At 39.3% G+C, this 24,203-nt stretch overlaps 1 protein-coding gene across 1 annotated transcript in view; it reads right to left on the bottom strand.

The window, feature by feature from the left end:
* cacna1ha (calcium channel, voltage-dependent, T type, alpha 1H subunit a) overlaps positions 1-24,203 on the bottom strand; it is a 295,360-nt gene that overhangs the window by 99,245 nt on the left and 171,912 nt on the right. The window contains exons 9-18 of the mRNA XM_060840534.1: positions 20,684-20,835; positions 19,027-19,212; positions 17,387-17,504; positions 16,518-16,673; positions 14,199-14,286; positions 13,894-14,102; positions 6,515-6,964; positions 3,810-3,910; positions 3,252-3,375; positions 2,976-3,044 (exon numbers count right to left, since the gene is read on the bottom strand). Coding sequence (XP_060696517.1) covers positions 2,976-3,044; positions 3,252-3,375; positions 3,810-3,910; positions 6,515-6,964; positions 13,894-14,102; positions 14,199-14,286; positions 16,518-16,673; positions 17,387-17,504; positions 19,027-19,212; positions 20,684-20,835 — 1,653 coding nt within the window. The remainder of the gene's footprint in view (positions 1-2,975; positions 3,045-3,251; positions 3,376-3,809; positions 3,911-6,514; positions 6,965-13,893; positions 14,103-14,198; positions 14,287-16,517; positions 16,674-17,386; positions 17,505-19,026; positions 19,213-20,683; positions 20,836-24,203) is intronic.

Here is a 24,203-nt window from a genome sequence, read left to right as displayed (position 1 = left end):
TGTAAATTCTGTCTCTTAGGATTCCCTCCAACAACTTGCCCACCACCAATGTCAGACTCATTAGTCTATCGTTCCTTGACTTTTCCTTGCCACCTTTCTTAAGCAGTGGCACCATGTTAGCCAGCCTCCAGTCTTCTGGCACCTCACCTGTGACAATCGATGATACAAATATTTCAGTAAGGGGCCTATCAATCACTTCCCTAGCTTCCCACAGAATTCTTGGTTACACCTGATCAGGTCCTGGGGACCCAACCACTTTTATGTGTTTCAAGGCATCCAGTACCTCCTTCTCTTTAAACAGATATTCCAAATTATAGGCTGGTGAACCTTATATCAATGGTAGGGAAATTATTGGGGAAGATTCTTAGGGACAGGATTTACTTACATTTGGAGAAGAACCGACTTATTAGGAATAGTCATCATAGCTTTACGCAGGGGAGGTCTTGTCCCACGAACTTGATTAAATTTTTGAAGAAGTTACAAAGGTGATTGATGAGGGTAAGGCAGTGGATATTGTCTAAATGGACTTTATAAAGCATTTGTCAAGGTCCCTCATGGTAAGCTGGTTGAAAGGACAGATCGTATGGAATCCTTGGTGAGTTGGCAAGCTGGAAAAAAAAATTAGCTTGGCTCGGAAAAAACAAGAGTGTTGTTGTGGAGGGGTTTTTTTTTCTGACTGAAGATTTATGACCAGTGGTGTTCCAGAAGGATCAGTGCTGTGATTAGTGGTAAATGTCAATGGTCTGATTGGTGAGTTTGTAGATGACATGAAAATTGATGGAGTTATGGATAGCAAGGAAGAGTATCAAAGGATGCAGCAGGATATAGATCAGTTGGAATGTCGGGACAGGTGTGAGGTGATGCATTTTTGGAAGTCAACTGCAATAGGAAACTGAAAATGGTTCGAATTTCAGAAGCATTGATATACACAGCGATCTCGGCATCCAAGTCCCTCGGCTCCCTGAAAATCGCAACACAAGTAGATAAGGTGGTAAAGAAGGCAAATGGTATGCTTGCCTTCATAGGTTGTGGGACTAAGTATAAAAGTTGGCAAGTTATGTTGCAAATATATAAGACTTTGGTCAGAGCACATTTGGAGTATTGTGTGCAGTTCTGGTCATCATACTACAGGAGCAAAGAACAAAGGACCTTGCAGCACAGGAACAGGCTCTTCGGCCCTCCAAGCCTGCGCCGATCCAGATTCTCTATCTAAACCTGCAGATTATTTTCTAAGGAAGTGTACACCTTTGCTCCCTGCCCATTCAAGTATCTATCTTGATACATCTTAAATGACGCTATCATTCCCACCCCTACCACCTCCCCTGGCAATGCATTCTAGGCACCCACCACCTTCTCCGTGAAAAACTTTCCATGTATATCTCCCTTAAACTTTTTCTCTCTCACTCTGAACTTGTGACCCCTAGCAATTGGGTCCTCCACTCTGGGAAAAGTTACTTGCTATCCACCCTGTCTACACCTTTCATGATTTTGTAGGCCATAATCAGGTCCCCCTCAACCTCCTTCTTTCCAATGAAAATAATCCTAATCTACTCAACCTCTCCTCATAGCTAGCACCCTCCATAACAGGCAACATCCTGGTGAACCTCCTCTGTACCCTCTCCAAAGCATCCACATCCTTTGGTAATGTGGCGACCAGAACTGTACGCAGTATTCCAATGTTCCAAAAGCCTTATACAACTTTAATATGACCTTACAACTCTTGTACTAAATACTCTGTCCAATGAAGGAAAGCATGCGGTGTGCCTTCTTGATCACTCTACTGACCTGCGTTGCCACCTTCAGGGAACAATGGACCTGAACATCCAGATCTCTCTGTACATCAATTTTGCTCAGGATTTTTCCATTTACTGTATAGTTTGTTCTTGAATTGTACCCTCCAAAATGCATCACAAAGGATGTGAAGTACTGGAGTAGGTGAAGAAAAGACTCACCAGGCTGTTGCCTGGATTTGAATGTATTAGCTACAAGGAGAGGTGGGACAAACTTGGATTATTTTTCTTAGAGTGCCAGAGACTGAGGCAATCTTAAAAGTATCTAAAATTATGAGGACATGGTTAGGGTGGATATTTGGAATCTCCTTCCTGGGGTGGAAATGTCAAGCACAAGGGGATATGGGTTTGAGGTGAGAAGGGTCATATTTAAAGGTGATATGGCAGGAAAGTTTTTTTACATAGAGCAGGAACCTGGAATGCACTGCCAGGGTGAAAGGTAAAAATAGATACGAAAGCATTATTTCAGAGACATTTAGAAAAACACATGAACAAGCAGAAAATAGAGGGATATGGACCACATTCAGACAGATGAGATTAGTTTAGAAAAATATAGCTGGTGGGATTTTAGCATGACATCACGGTCAGTACAAACATAGTGGACCAAAGGGCCTGTGCTGTACTGTTCTATGTTCTATGGAAAAGGAGATAACTTCAAACCAGTAAAATAATGTTAGGACTGATCTGGAAATTCCTTGGATAAACAATAATCAAATATGCGGATTAAGTTTCCAGATACATAATGAGGCTCAAAAGCTTTAAACAATTAGATGCTTCACTGATGGTTGGGCGGGGTAAGAGAGAGAGGTTGGAGGTCAGGGGCATTTTGAGGCTGGATTAAGATGGATTGAATAGGCTCCCTCATCTCAGACTATCTTGTGATCAACGTTTCTTTTAGAATTCAGTTGTTGAACAAATTCCATTCTTTTCAGTGTATGATTTCTTAAAATCTACTTGTTGGTTCTCACAGAATACATCCTGTGCAATTTTTTAAGGCTACTGTGTGGCTACCCACCCATGGAGCATGAGAACATTGGATGCAATCTTGCAGTTTTCCAGATCACCAAACTGGAATATTAACTCTTCTTTTTCCATGGATGCAACCTGACCTGTTCAGTATTTTCATCTTTTTAGGCAAGCTTCCAATTACTTCAAAAAAGTGTCAAAGCACACAGGGGGCATTACCTTAAGAGCCATTTCAACAACAAAAATAGCAGTGAAGATATGATTTGAGACACTCAGAAACATCCGTTCCTGTTGAGGAAGGAAATAAAGCATTAAATGAGCTGTGAATCATTACATGACTAATTATTTTAAAAGATTTCTAAGCATCTGACTGAAACACTAAGAAGTCTTGAGAGTAAAGAAAGCAATTAGCTGAGCGCTATTTATCATACACATAAAACCATATCAAGGGAAAATGTGAAAATTGGTAGCTGAGCCTGCATGACAAATACTCACTGTACTGTTTGGGTCAATCTCAGGTCTTTCAAGAGCAATTGTAATGCAATTGAGAAATATAAATACCAGGACTACATGGTCAAACATCTTGTGAGCAATGATCTTCTGGCACATAATGCGGAACCTGAAGGTGATGGAAACAAGGATATATCACTCATTCACTTGCAAGTTTTACCCGGAAAGGCTGTCACTTAAACGGTATTACACTGCATTTAGAGCACAATAATAGGCCTTTCAGCCCAACAGTTATATGCCTGCACATGGGGCTACTCCCATCCTTCTTCACTTGCTCCCATCAATATGTGTTTTTATTTCCTGGTCAATTATCAATGTCATTGTTTTGATACAGGAAATATATAATAATGGGCATAAAGATGAAAAGCAGTACTCAGTCATTGAAGATAATTTACACATTTACATACTGAATACTGTAATACACGACTTGACAGCAGGTCATTACAAATAGGTGTATATATGTTATCTTTTATATCAGTGACGTTATGTCGCTAGTGTTAAAAGTATGAATTGAAAATAAATCAAAAATGAAATTCAATGTACCGGTTTTGAGGAGCAAATAAATAGAGTGCCCAATCCTCATGCGTTTTACACCAAGTTGGTTTGTATGGCTCCAGAAATTGCCAGACTCTAAAACAGTAACTCTGTAATGAAAGGAAAATAGATAGTTCACTCTCAACACAAGTCAGTAATTACAATTAGCTTGTAAAATACCAGCATCTATGCAGATTTTTACACTTAATTATTAACCAAAGTTAAAAGACAATTTTTATGAAAGGTATACCAAGATAAGATTTTTAGAAACAACTGACTATTGCTTTAAATTTTAAAACTATGTGTAAGCCTGAGACATTGGAAATTACAACGTCAACTAGGCTGAATAAAGAAGTGAAAGAAAACAAGGAGTTAGTGATTTAATGATAGCTGAGTTGTGAAAAGTAATCATCCTTGAGTTAGAAAGAATAGACATGAATTTTTTTCCCTTGTGACAACAACCAGACATTCACTTGCATGTGTTTCAGTACCTACACATGAATGAAGTGTGAGAAATTTGAGCTTTAAGCTTACAAAAAACGGATATAGCATCTGCAATACTGCACTTCGGGAACATCTGTCACATAATAGGGTGCAGAACCTTTTGCCATAGGTGGCGGGTTTCCAAATGAAAATTGATGACACAGATGCACAGGCAAGAAAGGTCAGAAGTCACATGACATCAGTTATAGTCCAACAGGTTATTTGAAATTAAAAGCTTTAGGAGCGCTGCTCCTTCATCAGGTGGAGCAGCACTCCAAAAGCTTGTGATTTCAAATAAACCTGTTGGACTATAACCTGATGTTGTGTGACTTCTGACCTTGTCCACCCCAGTACAACACTGGCACTTCCACGTCCTGGCAAAAAAGGCAGTCTATCACCACATAATCTCTTGGGTGTGAGGAATTTTGATGCTCCTCAGAATAAATCAATCGTAAAGATGCTCAAGACTGCGGTCACATTGTCAGGCAGTTACAAAGCTGCCCCTGTCCTGTAATTTCCCTGAAAATCTTGCATGAGGGATGGTATATTTAAGATTTTGCCTCAATTGTGACTCATAGTTCTCTAATGCAAATTTCCCTTGACATACCATGGTATGTGTATTGATCTATACACACAGGTTGAACTAATGACAAAATATCCTCTCTTTTATGCTTTTTTTCATCAGCAAATACAGAGGCACCCTGAGTAGAAAGTTTATGACTATGAATGTGGGACTAATGATATTGAAGGGACTAATTGCCAAGTTGCCAGAAAACGCATGGCGAAGAATCAAATTATTGGACAGAATCTTATACAAGTTGCTGACACTGGGACAATTTCAAGGCACAAATTTCCCAGAGACAGTCAATTTATAAATAATCTCCGATTTAGGTTCACCATCCAATCAAGAAAATCAGGAGGATTTTGGGGTGGAAAATGTAAAGGAGGCAAAACTGAGCTTGTCATTTTGAAGCTATCTTTTGGCACTTGTTGGACTTCAGACATAATGGGGCCTGTCCAATATTGGGAAATTCCTAGCATTAGCAAATGGTTTTGAGTTAGTCCCTCATGTGGTCCTAACTGACTACCTGCCTCTGTTGACAAAATGGTACACTGCACAACTCATAAAATTTGTTTCTGGTCCTACCTCTGAGAGCATCCCATCTAATTAGTTTAAGGAGCGAACAAAATTTTCCCCAGCAATTACAGGTTGCCTTTTCATTCCAAATTTCCCAAATAACAAAACCGCCCATTATATGTATGTGCACGGCGGCATAGTGGTTAGCACTGCTACCTCACAGCGCCAGAGACCCGGGTTCAATTCCTGCCTCAGGCAACTGTCTGTGTGGAGCTTGCACATTCTCCCCGTGTCTGCGTGGGTTTCCTCCAGGTGCTCTGGTTTCCTCCCACAGTCCAAAAATGTGCAGGTTAGGTGAATTGGCCATGCTAAATTGCCCGTAGTGTTCGGTGAAGGGGTAAATGTAGGGGAATGGGTCTGGGTGGGTTGCGCTTTGGTGGGTCGGTGTGGACTTGTTGGGCTGAAGGGCCTGTTTCCACACTGTAAGTAATCTAATCTAATCTAATCTAATCTAAGTTATCACTGCAGTCAGTGATGTGCTGAGCGGACAGGAGAAAGCAGATGTTAATTGAAGTATATTTGCATTGCCTAATCAAAGGATTGCTCAACTTGAGCACTCAAATCCAAAGTGACTGTATAATAACATACACTTTACTGCAGGTGATCTGTGAGCTCGAAGCCTATGCTAACAAAACAGCTTACAAAACGTTGTACTAGTGATGTGCAGTAATAGTTTCCTTCAATTGACTTGAAAATCTGAGTAATTATGTCAACACGAACCTTCTTTAAATGATCTATGTAACAGGACATTTTTTGCAAAGGAAATATGCAGTTTGAAAATATTCAAATAGATATCCCCCTCCATCAGATATTTTGGTATTTGAATTCAGCTTTGCTTAAATAGAGATGTTTAGTCAAAATATTAAACATCTATCTGGGTTAGCAATAGTTGAGTAAAAATTAAAAGAATTGAAAATCTGAACTTGTGCTGTGTAACATTTGACACATTAATACATTTATACAAAATTTCTCCACAATTTCAACACAACATTATCCCATTTAAAATAATTGCAAGTGACATAAAGTGATTTGATATGGTCAACAGAACATAGCTTCATAAATTTCAAAGAGTTATCAAATTTGTTAAACTTACATTGTCAATTTCATCTTCATAATCGTTTGGATCATCTTTGAGATTATCCATTCGAGGAAAGATCTCATTTGAAATATGCAAGGACTTGCCATTGCAATCTTGATAGTCACAAGGCATTGTGCTCATAGGATTAAAGGTCACAGGATGTCGCATTACTGGTACTTGAAGTAGCTCAGGCAAGTCTATGGATCCTTTGGTATCGAAAGATTCTGCACGACGGTGCAAGGAGCATCCACTGAGGCTGCCAGCTTTGCTAGACTTTGCATCTTCCGATTCGTCATCTTCACCACAACTCTCATGTCCTACACCCGAGAGCAGGGATTCCCTTTCATCTGATTGATTTTTCCTTTTTAGGCTGGGTGCCCTTCCAAGACTATGCCAGCTTGAACGGCGACTACCCCAATTACTGTTGGTGCCCCAAGGGGCACAAGGTGAACTGCGAATGCTGGACTGGAAGACATAAATAGCAATGAAAGAGGAAGAAGATAGTCAAAAATTGTGAAATTATCAAATGGGAAATTAATTATTTCAATCATTATATATGGTAAATGGATTATTTTGCTCTTCTCCTGAATCTCCTACCCACTTCTCAATTCCTTTCTCTTCCTTGGCAATATACCAGCGTCTCATCAACAGCTTTACATCATGGGAGTCAGCCCCCAAGTCTTATCAGGCCATTTCATTGTGGATGGTAAGAAATCTAGTCTATTTCTTTCCTCATTGATTGTCCACAGATAGGGGTTTATAAATTGTGATCCGAGAGGGGAATCTTTTGATCATTTTCCTCCTTCCCATTCTGAGGATACAAACTGATTTTAATATCCAGATTGTCATCCAGACTGAGAACACCTCAATCATCACAGCGGGAACTTTTCTAATTCGCACTGTTCAATGTCTTATCAGGTGATGTGCTTACACATGCAGTCACTGGGCGAGCTCATGGCAGTGTTTCATTCTAGTCCCAATGCATAGCAACACTTTCTTTTCAACAGCACTGTCTTTCTCTGTATTTAAACATTTGGAGGTAGCATAATGTGTTTGAAGGTAAATTGAAAAAGTTAATATTGTTAATATTCATGAGTTAAGAAACATACTCAACAGTGTCTTGACATAAACATTTACTCTTGTTGCCAATAGCAAGAGAATGGCTAAGCTTTCACTTCATCTGCTATTGTCAGAAATACTTCCATTGTGACAATTATGCATATAGGTCGTTCTGCTATAACGCAATGGTTGTTTTCCTCAGCAACCTCTCACTATAGAAAATCGTGCTATGGAAAACTGTTACAGAAAATCACACTGTAGAAGATTGCTAACAGAAAATTGTTAGATCCGTTCAGTAGAAAGTTTGCATTATCCAAACAATGCCCACAATTCAGGCTGACAAAACCTGCATTATAGAAGAATGACCTGAACGTTTATCAACAAGTAAAATAGCCAAGGAACCTATTTTTTCTCATTGTGTCTGCCGTCACTTAGCTATTTATCACCTGTACATTGCTACTGTACTCAGTGACTGCACACAAAAGCTTTGGGATAATCTCCTGACTATTAACAGTTTGGAGTATTTGTGACTTTGGTTAGACACTCAGCATGTAACTCAGCAACAACTTATCATGTTATTCCAGTAATTTGACCTGTCTCCAGCACCATCTTATCTCTTTTTTTTGTAATTATCTCTCTGCCTTAATTAATCATAAAATGGGCTAGCCCTTCACTTGCTATTCAGCTGTTAACACTTCACTCACACCACCTGACACTCTTGATCACATGCAGAGACTTATTATTCAGCATGTTGACATTCCATTCACACCATATGTACTATCTTTTGATCTATTTGATCATAAATTTTGTGCCTGTGTGTCTCTCCTCACTTCACCTGATGAAGGAGCAATGTTCCAAAAGCTTGTGATTTCAAATAAACCCGATGGACTATAATTGAATGTCGTGTCACTTCTGACAAGTAAAACAAAATCAGTTTTAGTCCTGGCCTAGCCAAAATATTTTACTTTCAATTCTGTTAGATAACAACAGTTGACTTTTTTAGTTCATCATGCTATGCGTATTGTGTTTTGCAGTAAACATTGGCATATACACCTGCCATTATTCAGGAGTCTGCAATATGTGAAAAGGGTGCCAGTTTTATCACTCATGCACAGTATAGCATTCAGGTAATTTGATCAACTGTATTGATGAATACAATGTTTCTTCGTCAAACAGAAGATGTTTCTCACATAGAGTCATAGAGATGTACAGCATGGAAACAAACCCTTCGGTCCAACCCGTCCATGCCAAACAGATATCCCAACTCAAACTAGTTCCACCTGCCAATACCTGGGACATATCCTCCAAACCTTTCCTATTCATATACCCAGCCTTTTAAATGTTGCAATTGTGCCAGCCTCCACCACTTCCTCTGGCAGCTCATTCCATATACGTACCATCATGTGTGTGAAAAAGGTGCCCCTTAGGTCTCTTTTATATTTATTCCCTCTCACCCTAAACCTATGCCTTCTAGTTCTGGACTCCCTGACCCCAGGGAAAAGACTTTGTCTATTTATCCTATCCATGCCCCTCATAATTTTGTAAATCTCTACAAGGTCACCCCTCAGACTCTGATGCTCCTGGGAAAAAAGCTCCAGCCTGCAAAGTATACATATAATTCATAATCATTCTTTCAAACCAAAGGAACTGATGCCAATTGGTTTTACAGAATTTTCAAATCCAGCTTCTTCCAAAGATTAAGTGCTCTTGTGTAACCACTGATTGAATATTATACAGTTCTACATGTGCTGTGAGTTTTAGAAATAAAACCGATTCTTTTACTGCAACAGTCCAAAATTTCATTTATCAATTTATTTTTCAAACAAAATATATGTAATCCTGTTATCATTTCTTTTTAGAAAGGGTGTCCCAGTAATGAGTCTCCTTTTGCTTTGTTTACATTTATATAGCACTTCTCACATGTAGAAAGGTTTTTCTGAAGCTTTAAAAGATGAAGAGAAGAAAGTACAGCAAGAGGCAAAAATGCATTTGGAGATTGTGAGCCAAATCAAATGTTTTTTCATCACAAGATTTCTGAAATAAGGGAGGACTTTGGTTAACCTTGTACCCTGTTTACCAAAACCTTCCCTGCTCCCCACCCACCCATCCAGTCCACTCAACCCATGCATCTTAACTGTTCCTCCAGGTCTCCTTCCTAAATCAATTATCAAGCTCCTCCTAATCTGTTCTGAATATTATTGGGCAACGTAGACAGCAATTCCTGATCTCAATGTGTAGCTGCATTCAAATTCTGCCTGCAGGAAAATAAAGTAGGAGAGTGGGAGCAAGGCAGTGGACAGAGTTATGGATAAGGCAAACTTCCAGTAACTTTGACTGGAACTCATGTTATGTGACTATATCCTGAACATGTTGATTGTATTACAGATGGCTAGTACCTAAGAGTTTGGTGAGCAAAAGCCATTGGAAATGTGGCATGTTTTCAGTGCAAGTATATTGTGGAATCAATGGCTGAGATGATGGAAAGTGTTGCACTGCACTCTAATAGAGAAATTGAATGAGAATGGCAGGGAACATTATGAACATGAGTGAAAATGCTGCACGACAGATGAAGAATGATCCACAGTGACAGCAAAATTGAGATTAAAAGAGAAAATGATCATGGATATGCTGAACCAGAATCTGAGGATAAGAATAGTTGGACAAGAGTCAAGAGAAAACAATTCCCAGGTGAAGAAAGAGAAAAAGTGTCAACCAGATGTCATGTCAAGTAAATCTCAAGGGGAAGACAATAAGATAAGTGGAAACAGAACAAAATGTAAGATTGAGAAAGTGTTTGTCACATGTTGGAAGCTAATAGAAGTGTGCATAATGAATACTCAAAACATTAGAAGTAAACAACGTAGAAGGTGATAGTATGGAGAAAATAACTAACAAAAGTAAGGAAATAAAGTTAGAAAAATAGATTGAAGGAAGGTTCAAGAAAAGCTGAGACAAAAACAAAAAGAGCATTTTAGGGTGTAGGTTTGCTCACTGAGCTGTAGGTTTGATATTCAGACGTTTTCATTACCTGGCTAGGTAACATCATCAGTGGCGACCTCCAAGTGAAGCGAAGCTGTTGTCTCCTGCTTTCTATTTATATGATTGTCCTGGATGGGGTTCCTGGGGTTTGTGGTGATGTCATATCCTGTTCGTTTTCTGAGGGGTTGATAGATGGTATCTAGATCTATTTGTTTGTTTATGGTGGTGTGGTTGGAGTGCCAGGCCTCTAGGAATTCTCTGGCATGTCTTTGCTTAGCCTCTCCCAGGATAGATGTGCTGTCCCAGTCGAAATGGTGGTTTTTTTCATCCGTGTGTAGGGCTACGAAGGAGAGAGGGTCGTGTCTTTTTGTGGCTAGCTGGTGTTCGTGTATCCTGGTGGTTAACTTTCATCCTGTTTGTCCTACATAGTGTTTGTGGCATGGAATTTTGTAGATGACGTTGGTTTTGTCCATGGATTGTACTGAGTCTTTTAAGTTTGTTAGTTTTTGTTTGAGAGTGTTGGTGGGTTTGTGTGCTACTAGGATTCCGAGGGATCTTAGTAGTCTGGCTGTCATTTCTGAAACTTCTTTGATGTATGGTAAAGTGGTTAGGGTTTCTGGCTGTGTTTGGTCTGCTTGTCGTGGTTTGTTCCACTTTCAAGGAGCTATGAACCTGCACTCCAAGGTATCTTTGTTCAGCAACACTCTCTAGGATTTTGCCATTAAGCGCATAAGTCCTGCTAAGATTTGCTTTCCCAAAATGCAGCACCTCACATTTATCTAAATTAAACCCCATCTGCCACTTCTCAGCCCATTGGCCCATTTGGTCCAGATCCTGTTGTAATCTGAGGTAACCCTCTTCGCTGTCCACTACACCTCCAATTTTGGTGTCATCTGCAAACTTACTAACTGTACCTCTTATGCTTGCATCCGAACCATTTATGTAAATGACAGAAAGTAGAGGACCCAGCGCCAATCCTTATGGCACTCCACTGGTTACAGGCCTCCAGTCTGAAAAAAAACCCTCCACTACTACCTTCTGTCTTCTACCTTTGAGCCAGTTCTGTATCCAGATGGCTAATTCTCCCTTTATTCCATGAGATCCAACCTTGCTAATCAGTCTCCCATGGGGAACCTTGTCGAACACCTTACTGAAGTCCATATAGATCACATCTACCATTCTGCCCTCATCAATCCACTTTGTTACTTCCTCAAAAAACTCAATTAAGTTTGTAAGGCATGATTTCCCATGCACAAAGTCATGTTGACTGTCCCTAATCAGTCTTTGCCTTTACAAGTATATGTACATCCTGTCCCTCAGGATTCCCTTCAACAACTTTTCCACCACCGACGTCAGGCTCACTGGTCTATAGTTCCCCGGCTTGTCCTTACCACCCTTCTTAAACAGTGGCACCACATTAGTCAACCTCGTCTTCTGGCACCTCACCTGTGACTATCGATGATACAAATATCTCAGCAAGAGGCCCAGCAATCACTTCTCTAGCTTCCCACAGAGTTCTCGGGTACACCTGATCAGCTCCTGGGGATTTATCAACCTTTACCTATTTCAAGACATCCAACATTTCCTCCTCTGTAATATGGACATTTTGCAAGGTGTCACCATCTATTTCGCTACAATCTATATCTTCCACATCATTTGCCACAGTAAATACTGATGCAAAATACTCGTTTAGTATTTCCCCATTTTCTGCGGCTCCACACAAAGGCCGCCTTGCTGATCTTTGTATTTGTAAAAACCTTTCGGATTCTCTTTAACTCTATTTGCCAAAGCTATCTCATGTCCCCTTTTTGCCCTCCTGATTTCCCTCTTCAGTATACTCCTACAGCCTTTATTATCTTCTAAGGATTCACTCGATCTATCCTGTTTATACCTTACACAGGCTTCCTTCTTTTTCTTAACCAAACGCTCAATTTCTTTAGTCATCCAGCATTCCCTATATCTACCAGCCTTTCCGTTCACCTAACAGGAATATACTCTCACTGGATTCTCGTTATCTCATTCCTGAAGGCTTCCCATTTCCAGTCATCCCTTTACCTGCAAACATCTGCCCCCCAAGAGTAAAGTCAACTTTAAAACGTGGACTTCAAAATGAGAAAAGATGCAGTTGAAACCAAGAAACTGCAGATGTTGTTACAGATTTAAAAAAAAAATCAAAGTAATGGAATATTGTATGTTGTATCTATAATAATGTTTTATTCATGCAGTGGGCAAAGGATGCTTCAGCTCTGTGGGGTGTTTGTGGCATTGCATGGATGTGGGTGGGAGGAGCCAAGTGTATATGTAGGTGTACATATGTGCATGAGTCTGTGTCTAATTTAGAGAGCAAAATTAGAACTGAATTGAGAAGCAACTTCTTCACCCAGAGGGTTGTGAATCTATGGAATTCCTTGCCCAGTGAAATAGTTGAGGATTCCTCATCAAACGCATTTAAAGCTATGATAGATAATTTTTTGAACAGTAAAGGAATTAAGAGTTATGGTGAAAGGGCAGCTGAGGCCACAAAATGATCAGCCATGATCCTTTTGAATGGAGGAGTAGACTTGACGGGCCAGATGGGCTACTCCTGCTCCTAGTTCTTATGTTTTTATGATCTCGCTACCTTAATTTGTTTGTACAGTTTTGGATTATTGGTCACTTTAGTTAGGCCCTTGGCATGCAACCATTATACTTACTGTGTTATTCCAGCCATTTGGCTTGTCTCCAACACCATCTCATCTTTGTAATTATCTCTTTGCCTCAGTTAATTGGATCATAGACTATCCCTACACTCGCTATTCAGCTGCTATCCCTACACTCACTATTCAGCTGTTGACACTTTACTCATATCATCTGATATTTTTGAACACCTGCAGAGACTTATTATTCAGCCTGTCGATATTCCACTAACACCATTTGTACTATCTTTTGATCTATCTGCCAATAAATTCTGTGCCTGTGTCCTTTCCTTCACTTCATCTGATTAAGGAGCAGTTCTCCAAAATCTTTTAATTTAAAATAAATCTGTGGGACTATAACCCGGTATCTGACCTTGTCCACCCCAGTCCAACACCAGCACCTCTACATCATCAGCCAAGATCAATCTGCTTGTGATAAATAGTTGTTTTTTTTTATTGACTACAGAAACCCCGCTTAACAGGACTACTGAGGAACCTCGATTATCTAGCAAGATAGCCAGGTTCCGATGCTCGGCAAAATTATGTTAGCTGGCATTCGATTAACTGAATGAAATACTGTCCGCCTGTGTCCTTCGGATAACCAAAGTTCTTCTGTATCTAAAAATGCACTAATATTGCCACAAAATAAATGCATAAATGTTATGCAACTCAGCAACTTACCAAAGACCTCTGGTCATAATTTGTAGGATCAATGGAAGCACTGCTGCCTCTTCTGGATTCTAAGTAAGTATGAACTGAATCCATATATGGTGAACTCTTTGGTGTAGGCATTGGTGTAGCAGCAGTATGCATGATAATTGGTGGTGGTATGCTACTTCGTGAATCCAAATGTCCATTTGATGTCATGACAACAGAATACATTTTTAAATCTGCAAAGAATAGAACAGGTAATAATAAAGGCAGCAAGCCGAAAAGGAAAATTTCTCAATATACAATCAGTAACAGTTATTTATAGTCACTCTCACCAGAAGAGTGATCTTTAAATCGTTCACACTCCTCATCAAAATTAGCAGATGTTTTTTCTTCATCTGTATCTGATCTGTTGGCATCACCCTGAAACATTAATTCAATATGTGAAAAGAACTGCCAAAAGTAGGTAGTAACTCGTCAAAACTAATATAAATTTAGAAAAACAAAATAGGTTAATACTTCATAATTTCATCCAAACAATTACCTGCTTATGCGTTGTTGGAAAAGCGCAGCAGGTCAGACAGCATCCAAGGAGCAGGAGAATCGACGTTTCGGGCATGAGCCCTTCTTCAGGAATGAGGAAAGTGTGTCCAGCAGGTTAAGATAAAAGGTAGGGAGGAGGGACTTGGGGGATGGGCGTTGGAAATGCGATAGGCGGAAGGAGGTCAAGGTGAGGGTGATAGGCCGGAATGAGGGTGGGGGCGGAGAGGTCAGGAAGAAGATTGCAGGTTAGGAAGGCGGTGCTGAGTTCAAGGGATTGGACTGAGACAAGGTGGGGGGAGGGGAAATGAGGAAACTGGAGAAATCTGAGTTCATCCCTTGTGGTTGGAGGGTTCCAAAGTGGAAGATGAGGCGTACTTCCTCCAGCCGTCGTGTTGCTATGGTCTGGCGATGGAGGAGTCCAAGGACCTGCACGTCCTTGGTGGAGTGGGAGGGGGAGTTGAAGTGTTGAGCCACGGGGTGGTTGGGTTGGTTAGTCCGGGTGTTCCAGAGGTGTTCTCTGAAATGTTCCGCAAGTAGGTGGCCTGTCTCCCCGATATAGAGGCGGCCACATCGGGTGCAGCGGATGCAGTAAATGAGGTGTGCGGAGGTGCAGGTGAATTTGTGGCGGATATGGAAGGATCCCTTGGGGCCTTGGAGGGAAGTAAGGGGGGAGGTGTGGACGCAAGTTTTGCATTTCTTGAGGTTTCAGGGGAAGGTGCCGGGAGTGGAGGTTGGGTTCGTGGGGGGATGTGGACCTGACGAGGGAGTCACGGAGGGAATGGTCTTTTCGGAACGCTGATAGGGGAGGGGACCCCACCACAAGAGATATATTTCCCTCCCCTTTCCTCATTCCTGAAGAAGGGCTCATGCCCGAAACATCGATTCTCCTGCTCCTTGGATGTTGCCTGACCTGCTGCGCTTTTCCAGCAACACATTTTCAGCTCTGATCTCCAGCATCTGCAGTCCTCACTTTCTCCTCGAAGAATTACCTGCTTATAGCTTACAGCCAAACCACCTCTCACAAAAAAATTACCAAGCTCTAATGTTAAGAGTTGTACTTGTCTTTTTTTCTACCCCATCAGGATAAGTAATTTATCTCCATCTAATCATCTTAAAGATCTCAACTGGAGTACCCCTTGTGGAATTTTCACAGATAACCAAACCTGGTATTTTGTGGTATTTGCCAACTTTACTATGATGTGATACTGGGTAAAGGTTGCTAGAGGTAATTTGTAGCCACCAATCCTCCTTTGTCTCACCATTTTCTCCAGTGCTAAAAAGAAGGGTTGGTTACACAGGAACATTTTTCACTGGAGAGTAGGAGGTTGAAAGATGACCTTATAAACATTTATAAAGTCATGAGGGGTATAGATAGAGTTAATGGTGATTGTCTTATGCCTAGGATGGTTGATTTCAAGACCAGGGAGCCCATTTTTAAGGTGAGAGGAGTGTGATTTAAAAACAAAATTGGGCAATTGTTTTTACACAGAGGGCGATTCATGTTTGGAATGAACTTCCCCAGAGGAAGTGGTAGATGTGGGTACAATTAAAACATTTGGATAAGTACATGAATAGGAAAGGTTTGGAAGGATATGAGCCAGGAGCAGGCAGGTAGGACTAGTTTAGTTCGGGATTATGGTCGACATGGATTGGTTGACCGAAGGGTCTGTTTTCGTGCTCTATGATTATTTGACAATGACTCTATATTCTTATTCAAATGAAACTTTTCCAGATCCATAATACTGGTTCTGATAATCTCTTGCTGGATTCTTAAAACATTCCTCACAAACAGGAAGATGTCTCAGGGAGCAATCAGTAAGGAGGTAAGATGTATGGTCGGCACTAAGAAGGGAGGAGGGAGATGGAGGATGAAGAAGCAAGGATTGAGATCCGAAGATGGTTGGTTTAGGTTTTAAGGGAGGCTGTTGTACAAAAGGGACCAAATGAATGGAAGCAAGTCAAGAATTCCAAAAGCCAAAGTTGTAGTAGTTAAATGCACAGCTGCCATTAGTGGAATAGGGGACAAGACAGGAACAGAAGGCAGGTTCTCACTGAGAAAAGACGAAGGGAGATCACACGAAGACTAAAAACAAAGTCCATATATGACTTACCTCTGCTTGGAAGCCTTCCACAAGAATAGCAACCAGTAGGTTGAAAAGCACATAGTTGCCAAAAGTCATTAATGCCACAAAGTAGAGGGCAGCCCAGGGTGAAGTGGAGGCCATTCCATTATACAGGACTACATTCCAGTCCTCCTGAGTAAGGATCTAAGGACAAAGATCTTGACATTACCACATGATCATGAAGCTATGGAGTTTGGGAGATTGTGAGTATTTTTACTCCAGATTCCTTCCTTTTAGATTAGATTCCCTCCAGTGTGGAAACAGGCCCTTCGGCCCAACCAATCCACACCGACCCTCCGAAGAGTTACCCAGCCAGACCCATTTCCCTTTGACTAATGCACCTAACATTATGGGCAATTTAGCATGGCCAATTCACCTGGCTTGCACATCTTTGGACTGTGGGGGGAAACTGGAGCACCCGGAGGAAACCCATGCAGACATGGGGAGAATGTGCAAACTCCACACAGACAGTCGCCCAAGGCTGGAATCAGAACCTGGAACACTGGTGCTGTGAGGCAGCAGTGCTAACCACTGAGCCACCTTGCTGCCCTCTTTCCTCTTTTAGCTTTTTCCAAAATTCACCATCTCTGCAGGCAACTGCTGTTGTACATCTGGTAATAATCATATGTTTATAAATGCAATCATAAATGTGCTGATAAAATAAACAATGATAAAATTGTGCTTACTAATTAAAAATGAAATATGTATATTGTGACTCTAAACAATGGCAATCAAACAACATGCTATAAATATGTAACAAAAAGATTGTGACTGTAAAGAAGAAAACAATGTTATCAATCACATCATTGATTCCAGATAGCAGCAGCACAACCTTTGCTTTAGTGGAATGGCCTCACCTGAAATACAGTGACAATTGCCCACAACAAAGAATCAAAATTCTTCCTGTCTGGTATTGTGTCTCCATTCTCCATCTTCAAGCTGAATTTACATCCAAACAGATGCATGCCCAGAATACTGTGGGTGAAAGCAGAATAATCTTTACAAAATTTAGATTAACATAACACATACGAGGCAAAATCACATCACTGCTAACAACCAGAATGCTTTAAAATAAAGATTCTTAGATCACTAAGAACACAGACTTAATCGTTTTTTAAAGCTCTATTTCAATGTTGAGGATTTATGGTGAATGGTAAAAGAACCAATGATGACATGAGGAAAGTCATTTTTAAACAAGTGATGGTTAGGATCTGGAGCGCACTGGCTGTGATTGTAGGGAAGCAAATTCAATCAAGGCTTTCAAAGAGAATTGGATAATTGTTTCAGGGAAAACATTTTCAGACTTCGAGGATATGATCATTCCATGATTCAAGAAATTGCTGATAGTGGTCATTACTGAACAAAGATTCTATTACACTTTATTTATACTGATGTGATGTAGGAATGAGCTCATGCACTTTGGGAGGAAGAATCAAAACCAGGTAATTATTTAAATAGAAAGAGATTCCAACAAGTAAAGTGGCTCGAGGTTTGGGTGTTTTGGCACATGAAACACAAAAAGCATGCAGATACTGCAAATAATTTTAAAAAATCAAATGAAATTTGGCCCTAAATGCTAGGAGGTAAGCATTGAAAATAAGGAAATTTTATTACAATTCTACAGCGTGTTGGTGAGGCTACACCTTAAATACCGTGTACAGTTTTGGTCCCTGTATTTACCTGGCATTGGCAGTTCTTTAAAAGAGATTCACCAGACTGATTCCTAGGTCAAAGGAGTCAACTTATCAAGAATGGCTAAAGGCTTAGGCCTTTATTCATTACAGTTTAGAAGAATGATGGATGATCTTAATAATACACACAAGACTCTAAGGGGCCTTGAAACAGTCAATATGGAGAAGATGTTTCCAGTAGTGGGGAAATCTCAAATTAAGGGATCATCAATACAGAATAAGGGGACATTCACTTATAATGGAGATGCAAAGGAATTTCTTCTCCTAGACGATAATACACTTCTGGAATTCTCTACCCCAGAGAATTGTGTAGACTAAATCACTGAAATTATTTAATGAAGAAGTAGACATACTTTTGAAATAGTAGGAAGTTGACAGAAATGCTGAACTGGCATAAATGAAAGTTGACGCTTAGGGCAGATCAGCCATGATCTTATAGGCCAAATTGCCTACTTCTGCACCTCTTTTTTAGGCTATTATGTGCTCCATTGAGGGCATTGGAGACGAATGTTCCAAGAGAATGTTCTCCTTGATTGGGACTGGACTTTCTTTTGTTAAAGAGGTTCTATGGTTACAGTCAGACTGGCGTTGGGGGAGTGGAAATTGCATTGAATATAGGTGGGTAGCTGACTAAGTGTCGAGTTATGATGCTCCAGCGATCACGAGTGTGGGACAGGCATCATTGAGCACTTGATCCTTTCCTATTTATCATTTTCATGTGTTGCATAGTAAGTAAAAGTTAAACAGGCACGCTGCAATAAAACACGTTTTGCTCAATTACAATGCAAATTAATGTTTGTAATCACCTGAAAATAAATATGAACAGCATGAGCAGCATGCAGAATGTAGCCACGTTGTCCATGGTTTTCATCAGAACCACTAACTGGCGTCGCAGTGCAGGCAGGAAACGGACTAGCTTCAAAACTCGGAGCAGCCGGAATGTTCTCAGCACTGAAAGGCCACCATCAGACTGACCAATAATTTCCCACACACTAGTAATAACAGGAAAATAATGTTGATTGCCTTATTTTCAGGATAAGCAGAAGGATCAGTCCCTCTCTAAGACTTCTCTGTTGTCTTGTTTACAGATTAGTAGCTTCTCATGCTCAGCTGAATGGGTCATAAGGTTTTATAACAATGTGGTATTTGCTCACATGGTTGTAATTGATCGTTATAGAAAATACGTAAAAGCAACTTATGAAAAACCAGGACCAGGCATGAAGAAACAGCTAACGAATAAATACAATGTAACAGTAAACATAATGTCAAACAATCAAATTTAAATATTTCAGGAATGAAATTGCACTGTTCAATTATAATATCAAATTAATTGGTTCAAAATAAACGTGAAAGTGCTTTCTTTAAAAAAGTAGACAAGGGAATCTCAGAAAATATCTTTAGCAATAATATCATATATGATTATTTCACATTATTGATTTATTGCATTGGAACAATATCTAAAATTTGTGATTATTCTTCTTTCCCATCTTTAGAGTTCAAATTTTCTATAAATCTAACATGGCTCTCATTCTATGTTAAGATATAGGAAGTTACAGTCAGATGAGGAGCTCAAGATTGGAGAATAGAATTTGAATGTGAAGAGCAAGGCTTGGAACCAAAGAGAAAGTAGATCTGGCGATGAACAGAGAAAACTGAAGCTAGAGAGGAAGCAAATCCAGATGCAGATTATTAGACCAGCTCATCTTCCGCCTTCAATCCAAAATGTGGACTGCCAACTTACTCCAAAGAGAGAACGAGTGAGGAAGCCAATGACCAGGAGCAGTCATTGAGCACATGGTCAAGCAAAACTACTCCTTAATTTCATGTGCAACATCTCTCTGGATACCTCTGAAATAGAATCAGCAATCTGCTCCATGATGCAACTCAGGCTTATCATTTGATTTTCTATCCTGCACATTTTTGTTTAATATTGGAGATTACATTAAGCCTCACTCATTGGAGGATGACACACAGACATGGGAAGGGAAATCAAGAGAATGGCTTTGGATCTTGAAGGGAACAGATGTGTCATCTAATCTCCAAGCATTGACAATATCAACGTAGCTAATGTAACTTGTACCTAATTGCTACCATGCAATAAGTTAAAACTTATTAAGATTCCTTCTTACTGAGACTTACTAGTGGCCATTCCTTTACCACGTATTCCAAACAATCCCTTAAAATAAGTCAAGGGATGAGGAATGGTTTTAACATTCTTCTGCCTACAACCATTTGTTAAATTGAAGGACATACTAGTACATCTGAACACTGAAGTTTTTTTAAATTAGCCTCTAATAGATAGTTGAAGACATGCTGAATCCCACATGGGGACAAACTTTTAATTGCCAACACATTGCTTTAAACCCCAATTTGCAAGCAATAGCAAAGTACCTTAATTGAAGTAGAAATTCAAACATCTACCACAAAAAATGTTAATGAGAGAAACAAATATTGTAAACCTACCTGATAATGACAACAATTCCATCAAAAATATTGTATGGATTTTTAATGTAACCAAAAAGACCAAATGCAAAAAGTTTAAGAATCATTTCCAAAGCAAACATGCTGGTAAATACAATGTTGCTGATCTCCAGGGCATTGGTAAGCTCTTCAGGCTGTGAAAAGATTTGAAATGATCTATTAGCAAATCATTTAAATCATTTCATTGATGGATATTAAAAAGAACATTGATTATGCTTAAATGATGTCGTGATTTAATTCAAAATAATACTAGCCTTGCACTTTGTTGAGTGAAGAAAGTTGAGAGATGATCTAACTAAAATGTTTTGCATGACTATAAGATTTGATGGTGTAGAGAGAAACCACTTCTCTTCTTAAGGAAGCCCCCAGCAGGAGAACAATAGCAGCATTACATAATGCCAGTCCATAATTATGCTTCCTTAACCTAACAACAGGGCTTGCTTGAAGAGCTTGTGGAAAAGGTCCTGCGTGAACCATTTCCTCTTCATCTTATTATAGCTGCCCCCTCCCAGCTCAAAAGTGAGTACAGGAAAATAGTTAAATTAATGACTCTGTAAATATTTACTATCCATTCAATATTGATTGTTCAGTATTTCCTTTATGTTTAGTAGAATAATCTGTTCTAGCATGTAGGGTGGAGCTTCTAAGATTTCTAAAGCCTGACATTCTGTTCCACGGGTATATCAGTTACAATCAAAGCAATTATAGGATGGAGCAAAACTATTCGGATGTTGGAGCAGTTTTTCCATCTTGCTGATCAAAGGAAAGGGAAGAAAATCAGTATGACAATCATCTCAGCCAGCCCTTATGATATTGTTTTACACATTAGCACACAACAGATGAAGCTTAACTATGATTAACCATGATTCAGAAGCATTACGGATAGAAATTAGTATTATCAGTACCTCATGTCAACAGTCAAGCATCACATTTTCAGTCAGGCATCACAGTTTCTTGTATTAACACAAATAATTTTTTTTATGTAACAAAATTTACGCATACATATAAAGGCGATATTTGTGCACCTCAGCATTTAGGTGATAGGTATAGGTCTGTTAAATAGCTTAGGCCATCGTAAAATCTTTCCATGTGCAATTTCTCTTTAACAACTGTCAGTCTGTTTCAGGTACTATACTGTATTTATTAAGGAGGAGTGGAATATTGAATCCACTGACACATCTCTCCAAAACCAGCTTTACAACTTTAATCCAAAATTCTGATTAATTATTTGCTCCCAAGTTTTCTGATGGTGGCTGGAACACCGATAACGGACAAAATCAACACTTGACTGCAAGTCTTAAAAATGGTTGGGATCATTGCTTTGAAACATTACAACATTTGCATTATAAATAGACTGAGTAAGAGAAACTCTGGAACAAAACAATCAAAATTACTAAGGGCTTCTGTTCACCCACTGATTGTACCTAATGATACTCAGCAGGTGGATATATTCACAGTCTTTTAACATGTATCTGGTAATTTTCAAAAGTAAAATTCGAATTTAAACTTTTATAAAACTTATATATTTTTTGTCATGAATATCAATTTTGAAGTTGCATAAAGCTGACAACATAGTTTAAGGTTTCTATTCCTTCCTGACCCCACAATAGTAAAACTTTTATAGCTGACGAGAAGTATATAAACTAAATTGGTTAATGTAACTATTAAAATGGGAGTTGACACAGAGATAAACATGAGAAAAAAACTGCACACTTGTCTGACTAGATATAACTGGCATTCCAAAAGAAATTCAAAAAAATATTCCCCTAGAAATTGACATTTCAAGACTATTTTATCAGAACTGATGTCATGCAATTCTATGATTGTGGCACAAAATGGGTATACTGAACACTAGTGAAAAATTAATCAAGAAGAATTATAACTTCAAACTCAAATGTGATGTGTTAGGTGAGAAAAAAAGAGCCTCACTATTATGGTGGATATTGATTTCAGAAATCTTCAGCTGCATGTTTTGTGTTAGATGGAAACGATATAACCAAATATGCTGGCAATGCATATAAATGTCATGAAGTGTTGAAATTCAAAATAAGTCTAATTTTCTCACCAGGTACTTGTTAGTTGCAACATATAATTTTTAATCCAAAAATGGAACCTTTGGCTTGACAATTAGTCACTCAAAGGAATAAACACTAGCTACACTGTCAACACAATGTACATTTGAATGGAAAGCTCGTGGTGAAATGTCAAAGGAAAAAGAGTATCATCAAAGACTTCAGATTGAAGAACATTAATCATCACATGGCAGGTGATGCAGAATGCGTAGGATATATGATAAACAGAGAGTAGAAAGAGTGCTACCAGATGAAGGTCAAAGTGTGTACCCCAAACCATGGTCACCAAAAGTCTAGAGATCATTTAAGATAATTTATTAAATTTCTTTCATGCTTTCAAACACATTCTGTGGAAGTATTTTCTATTCCTCATTACTTTTGCACCGATAAAGCTAATGGAAATAGCAATAACGATTGCAGGAAACTGCTCACATCAAGTGGCAAATCAAATCCAACTTCACCAGCTAAACAAGCTACAAATTAATTTGAGTAATTAACGAATTTAATTAATATTTCATTAATTCATTTCTGAAAAATATATACTTTGTTTAAGTATTTTGTCTTGCTCTCATAAGGGCATTCAGAAGAAATACTGGTGCAAAGAACAATGTCTGAAACGATACAAGAAGACTATCCTGATTGGCTGGTAAGTTGAGTCTGATTAAGATTAGTGTTACCATGGATAATGCATCAGTTAGGTAACAACTGACAATTCTGCTTTGTAAAGTAAACTAGGCCGGGGTCAAGTCATCAGTCTGAACTAGATAGTAGATGTTGCCTATTTTGTTATGATGTAATGGATGCAATGTATGTACACTATCATGACTAACTGGAAAAGTGTGCTGGAAAAATCACATCTTAAAACAACTGCTGAAGGAAAGATGAACTGCTTTTCTGCAATTTTAACATCATTTATGACTCCAGCACTCCCTTGTGCGTCTGGAAATTAAAATGCAGCTATTCAACTTGTTCCCAGCCCCAAGCTGTTCAGATACCTCAGAACCAAACATACAGCTATTGGCAGGCAAAAAGCTTTTGTCATCAATAACGGGTCACTTGTCCATAGATCAATCGACTTCTTGCTGCCATTTAACTGTATCGGCACTCAAAACCCTTCAGTTCCTGTTCATCTGCAACTATTTCAATTACTGCTTGTTCAAACAGCTGTTTACACAAAGCCTGTCACCTGAGTGTCAGCTTACTTGTTTCTCAAACCATGCAGCAATCCTTTAAAACAGGTCTATTTCATCTAGGATCTTAAAAAGCATACAAACAAAAGAATACAGTCCTTTCAACATGTTCTGATTGCCTACAATGAACAAGGCCTTTCTACTAATACCCTGTATATGTCATTTCTGGTATCTACACATATGCCACATTGTGAACCTGACTAACAATCTTAAACTCTAGATTAGAGTGGTGCTGGAAAA

Source organism: Hemiscyllium ocellatum, chromosome 20, assembly GCF_020745735.1.
Source record: "Hemiscyllium ocellatum isolate sHemOce1 chromosome 20, sHemOce1.pat.X.cur, whole genome shotgun sequence".
Classification (NCBI taxonomy): domain Eukaryota; kingdom Metazoa; phylum Chordata; class Chondrichthyes; order Orectolobiformes; family Hemiscylliidae; genus Hemiscyllium; species Hemiscyllium ocellatum.
Note: the sequence above shows the minus strand (reverse complement) of the source record. Positions and strands in the feature narration are given on the sequence as shown.